Source organism: Carassius auratus, chromosome 9 (genome assembly GCF_003368295.1).
Source record: "Carassius auratus strain Wakin chromosome 9, ASM336829v1, whole genome shotgun sequence".
Taxonomy (NCBI): Eukaryota; Metazoa; Chordata; class Actinopteri; order Cypriniformes; family Cyprinidae; genus Carassius; species Carassius auratus.
Genome location: NC_039251.1, coordinates 35,841,166 through 35,847,244, shown reverse-complemented (window position 1 = coordinate 35,847,244; position 6,079 = coordinate 35,841,166). Strand labels below are relative to the sequence as shown.

The following is a 6,079-nucleotide window of genomic DNA, read 5'->3' as shown; positions in this document are numbered from 1 at the left end:
TCACAAAAAAAATTAAATAATAATAATAATAATAATAATAATAATAATAATAATAATAATAATGATGATGATAAAAAAAAACAGGATTCAAAATAATATTTAAAAAAAAAATTCCTTGAGCAAAGTAGGTTTTTAAATGAGCAATTTCTGACCACAAAATAATGAGATGTGATTAAGAGACACGGATCCTGAATGGAAATGATTTAAAAGTTTTATTTGTAAACATTAAATATTCCTTTTTCATGAAGTTTGACTCGGAATCGGAACCGAACGAGTTGCAGTATATTTAGTTAAACCATAGAAAAAGGCAGTGATGATCTTCACACACCTACAGAACAGAAGATGGCAAATAAAATCACATGTTAGACATTAAACAAAGACGACGGTGATGCGTCTGAAATCATTTCAACTGCACCATGCTTTAACGACAAACTCAAAATAAATATATAAACGTTTATATTAAACAGCAACAATACATACAACACATACAAACGAGGAATGTCTGACAATTTTACAAACACTATGGGTCCCTTTTTACAGACGATACTGGGTTTTATCCACATGTGCCATATTTAAAAGTTGCCCCAATACTACGAATCTTTATAAAATCTAACAGACTACATAGTGTCCGGAATATAGAGTGTGTAATGGAGACAAGAGTCCTCTACAACATGCGTCTCCTTTCCACCTGACAGAGATACACAGGCACAAGTTATAAAAGAAAAAGAAAAGAAAAAAGAAAAAAAAAAACAATCTCTGTACAAGCTTTATACACATCATATAAATCACATAATCTATTGAATAGGTATATAGAAATGGTGTATAGTACACTCTACTCTGTGATTTCCCATGAATAAAGACGTTTGCAATAAACGATTAGTAGTGGCGAGATATTTTTCATTGTTCAAAATCAGGCATACTATTGAATAATATGTGTATTTTATCATAATTTATCATATTATCATTACTTTCTTCCCAATTTCTCTCTCTCTCTGTTCTGAGATACTCAGTAGCGGTATTTGTATTTTTTTTCTTTTTTTTTTTCTTTTTTTTGGGGGGATAAAGGGGCAAAAGAACTTGCCGATGCCAAAAGTTATTAACATCATTATTTCGCGTGGTGTTTTCCAGGCTTTAGATTAGTGAGTCATTTCTTTCTTTCTTTCTTTCTTTTTTCAGAAAGCGCAGGTCGTTTGGCAATAGTTGGTGGATTAAAAAAAAAAAAAAAAAAAAAAAAAAAACCAAAAAAACACTTTCAGTTTTGAAGAGAGTCAGTGGAAGTTCTCTGAGGTTGTTTGAAATAGTTTTATTTTCTTCTTTTCTTGCGGTTTAAAAGGGAAGGGTGTCAAGAAACAGTTTGTCGATTATTGCTGGCGGTGGGACCAGGTCTTCTAGTTTTAGGTAGAAGATGCGCTGCAGACCCTGTGTGCACAGTGTGCGCAGTTCAGGCAGTTTACCCAGCAGTTTGGACAAATAGTTTGGACGATTCAAGCCGCCTCCGTTGAAGGTGACTTGGTCTTTCAGACAGTTTACTATCTTGTTTTGAAGGTCCTCCACTCTCTTGGGTTCTTTCAGTCCGTGTCTCTCTGCAAAATAACATTATTAATTCGCATATGAGAATATAAATAAAAAAAAAGTTTTTTTTTTTTTTTTTTTTAGAAACCGTGTAATAAAACTGATCTCACCTGTGACCATGGCTAGGGCGGCGATGCATGAGAAAGCAGATATGTCTAAATTCATGTTCTGAAGATTAGACGAGAACTCCGCTATGGAGTCAATCCACTCGCCGAATCCACGGACGCACTGCAGCCTGTGCAGCACCACTCCGTTACAGAAGATGAGTTTGCCTTCCATCGGGTTGGACCTGAGATTAACGACAAAGCACCCGTTAATTACAGTGCGCATTAAATGGGGATTTAAGCGGTTCCTAATTATTGCAGAGCCAATAAAAACGAAAGCAGCAAAGCCACCTCTCTAGAGGCCTTGGTACCTGTACGCCAGGCGCAACACGAAGAGCTCCAGGAAGGCAGACTCGAACAGCAAGTCCTGGTCCGGTTTAGGCAGGTCGGTGAACCCGGGAATCTTTTCTGCCCATCCGCGGATGATCTCCATGGATCCGGTGAGGAGGTCGTAGAACTGCTGGATGTGCTGTGTGTCATCTCCGCTCAGTTGGTAGTCCGGGTTGGCTTGGAACTGGAATTTAATTTAAACATGACTTAATGAGCTCCCTTAAAATATATAACCCGTGAAATTGCAAAGCCCATTTCTAGAAGGGGGAGAGTTTTCCCCCTCTTTAATTTCACTTGTGTCTGTATTTCACAAGCTTCATTCTTGCAAAAGCAATTTAGAAAGTAAAATATGCCACCCTTAAAGTGCTGAAAGTTTATAATGAAACACTGTATGATATTAAATTCCTAATATTGGTTGTGTCAGATTGGCGCATGAATTCGCATTTTTACTTTCTTCTTTTAAACCCTAAAGTGATGAGTAAAATTATAGATGAATTGAGCATAACGCACTCTGGTGTAGTCGAGGCTGCTCATAGAAGGGTTGGAGTCCACATGAGCCCTGACCAGTGCGCTGATCAAACTGACGGGCGGAGAGGGGGGCGAAGACTCCTGCGGACTTTTGGGTTTGGAGGGTAAACGGCCTCGCCGACCCTTTAAGTTGGCGGTCCGGACAACTGTCAAAATAATACAAGACTGTTATTATCAAGTGGCTGTTATGCTCGTTGTAACATGTATATACAATTCAGTCAGCGATGGCTATAATTTCAATTGCGCGCTTTTCTTTATTCCAAGTGCGACGCACATTATTATAAACAGCCCTTATGAGATGCACAGAAGTGTGTACAAAAAGCGATGTACCTTCTTTCACCATTCCGACCACCAGGCACTTCTGAAATCGACAATACTGACATCTGTTTCTCCGGCGTTTATCCACAGGACAGTTTTTATTGGCTAAACAGACATATTTGGCGTTCTTCTGTACTGTACGCTAAATCAAGAAAATGTGACAATTAGACAGCTGTTTAGCATACAACTTAGACAAACTTTTCATATTTTTCTAAGCAAACATTCAGTTTCTTTTTGGTTTAAATTACATTTAATCAGATATGCGACTAACAAGTGAGCAAAATAAAGATTGAAAGAAGACGAAGAAGAAAAAAAAACCGCTAACACTAATGACAGTTGCTCAGATGTCTGATAAGGTGTCATCAGATATTCTCACCGATACAAGAAAACAAAAACAACAAAAACAAAAAAAGCTAATAAATTAATACTACTACTACTACTAATAATAATAATAATGCAAAAAGTACCTTGAAGAAACCTTTGCACCCTTCACACGTTCGGACTCCATAGTGCTGGCAAGCCGCATTGTCCCCACACACCGCGCACAAACCTTCGCTGGACGGAGATCCTCTGGACGGGGGTGACGGCATCTGACTGTCCATCAGCTGATGGCCGTGACTGAGCTGCAGAGAGTGCGTGAAGGCTATTCCCGCCTGTTTCCTAATAGCACTGGGCATTGCGAAACTCTGGCTGTCCAGGGCTCGGTGCGCTCCGGAACTGTCGTGCCCCATGGACACGTGGAGAGGCCCGTCAAAGCGCATCTGACAGCTGGAAACAGGGGTTCCGGGTGGAGACTGCTTGAAAGAGAAGAGGGAGAGCCTGGACACGGGGTTCTTGCGCTGATCTATCATATGCGTGGTCATATAGTTCTGATGAAAAGTGTGCAGTGAGCTCGGGTCCTCCCACATATGATTTGGCTGAACCTGGAAGTTTGCCGCTCCAGGAGCGTGAGGTGAGGAAGGTTTGAAGTACATAGGCCCGGAGTGGGCCATCATCTCCTCTGACTGCGGGCCCAAATGGCTCTGCTGATGGTATGTATGCATCTGGACTTCCTCCACTTTGATGGAGGACTGTTCTCCAGAATGGGGCACCTGGTAAAGACAAGGCGGCTTCACGTCATAACCGGTGTTGTAGTTGTCCATGAAGGTGCTGAAGCTTGGCAGAGAGGTGGTGGCGGCGGTGATCTCGGTGTTGGTCAAATCCATGCTGAACTTCACAAACTCTGGCGTGAGGAAATCGCAGCTGTATTCTCCGCTGGTGTGGTAACTGTAGCTCTGAGACGCAGGACTCGCGCCCTGCGGGGATGAGCCATACTGAGCCTGGACGCAGGGCATGGCTGCGAAAACACAGCAATCAATTAAAAAAAAAAAAAAAAAAAACGAAAGACTACCTAGAAATAATAGCCTCATGCCCATCAAAACATGTTTTGGCACTGATTTCAGCTTGCATGTAACTTTTCAAAATCGCTTTTAACCATTATATATTATGGTAATGTAATATGTAATATATATAATATATAATACATACTTTATATTTTTATTTCTTTCTTTATTTTTTGCTGAATTAGCCTACCTTCAGTCGTGAGACTTTTCCTCTGCAGATCGCGATGAAGGTGAAATTTAATACCGGGGTTCAAGACAAACGAGTCAGCTCTGGATTCGCCCTCTGATAAAACACACAACTTTCACTTGATTTTGCATCACGGTTTATTAGTTATATTACATAACTACACGAAATTCTAGAGCTTACTTAAACTCACAAATCGTAAACACTTTCTAGCGCTGCGTGGTATCAGGACATGTGCGTGATGCGGCGAAAGTTTAAGGATTTGCGCGCCGCGTTTGTTTATTTGTTTCAACTCTCGAGTTTAATTATCTTAATACATGCATGTCTGAATATACACAATTTCACACAAGTGTCTCACACAGCGACTGGATAAAAGCTCATTTCACAATTCAGCTAAACAGAAAAAAAACAGCAAATAAATGTATATAAAACCATCAGAAATCAACAAACAACATTCAACGTCAGTTTAAAACAAAAATGCCATATGAGTATTTTTGCTCTGCTAATAGAAAATGCATGCTTGCTCAAACAGACAAGGAATAAAAAGAAAGGCAATGTCATACCTTAGTAGACCCACAGTAGAACTATATCGTATCCATAAGGTTGTGATGCAGAATATGTGTTTAATTGTCCAGTACGGCGTGTGCTTCGCAAAGCGCGGAGCTCAACACTGGCACGTAGAGCTCTGTCTGCCAATGTGTCTTTGTTTATGTGAGACCCACGTGTTTGAGCTCAGTACGTCATATGCGTCATACGTGAGCAGAACCAATCAGCTGCGAGGCTCTTCTGCCAATCTGAGGGCTGACTGACAGCCGGTGCATGACTGTGATTTCAGCGAGATCTGCTGTAGTTTATATTCCCCATCGTCGAATAGCAATTTACCTCTGTTTTGTAATACATTTCAGTATGCACAATGCTCCTTATAAATTCACAAGTTGAAATTACATTCTGTGAGGTCGATTTCCCACTAAACACTGAAAAAAAGGGAAAAACAATATAATTATAAACATTTCTTTGCTTCTCATTCTAATAAAGTTACTTTTTTATTTATAGATTATTGTAATTATAATTATTATTTTTTTGGTAAAGCTAGTTAATCTAAGCCTAAACAACAATGAATATGGATTGGAATCTAGATATAGAGCTATTGATCATTGTATTGTGCACTGCAAAACATCATTAGACATGAAATAATAAATAAACCGATAAAAGCTATATTTCATCAAAGATGATTTTGAGCAGGCCCTGCCGGCCATGCTTTTGACTAAACCCAACACAACGTTAATTAAACAAGCTTTCCTTTTAAGATACCATAGTTCCATATACAGAATATTTAACCCTTTGCAACTATTTGTACGACACTACAGTCATTAGAAGAGGGCAGAGGAAAGAATTGTTCGCAGTCATTTCAAATTAAAAGTAAAAAGACTTAATAAGGATTAATAAGGAACTGCCAAAATTAAAATAATGAAAATAAATAAATGTGATGGAGACAACAGCTCTGATGCAGACCGTGAAGAGAACTAGAAACAGGGGTCAATTCCCTTCTGCCATATTGTACCTGAATACAGTAGGTGTGTGCTACTGTTATTTGAGACAGGTCTCACTCAACCACCATGGGAACACTCTCTTTCCACAAACTTAATCCTACATCTCTGCGC

General features: G+C 39.4%; 1 protein-coding gene across 1 annotated transcript; it reads right to left on the bottom strand.

Annotated features, from left to right (window-relative positions):
* Positions 1 to 238: 238 nt before the first annotated feature.
* Positions 239 to 5,100, bottom strand: nr4a2a (nuclear receptor subfamily 4, group A, member 2a). Its single transcript, XM_026272740.1, has 8 exons — positions 4,982 to 5,100; positions 4,425 to 4,517; positions 3,320 to 4,188; positions 2,865 to 2,994; positions 2,517 to 2,680; positions 1,988 to 2,190; positions 1,683 to 1,861; positions 239 to 1,583 (listed from the first exon to the last, which is right to left on the bottom strand). Exons 3-8 carry the CDS (start codon positions 4,184 to 4,186, stop codon positions 1,327 to 1,329), a joined length of 1,800 nt encoding a protein of 599 aa, XP_026128525.1. The 5' UTR covers positions 4,187 to 4,188; positions 4,425 to 4,517; positions 4,982 to 5,100; the 3' UTR covers positions 239 to 1,326.
* Between the last annotated feature and the right edge of the window lie 979 nt (positions 5,101 to 6,079).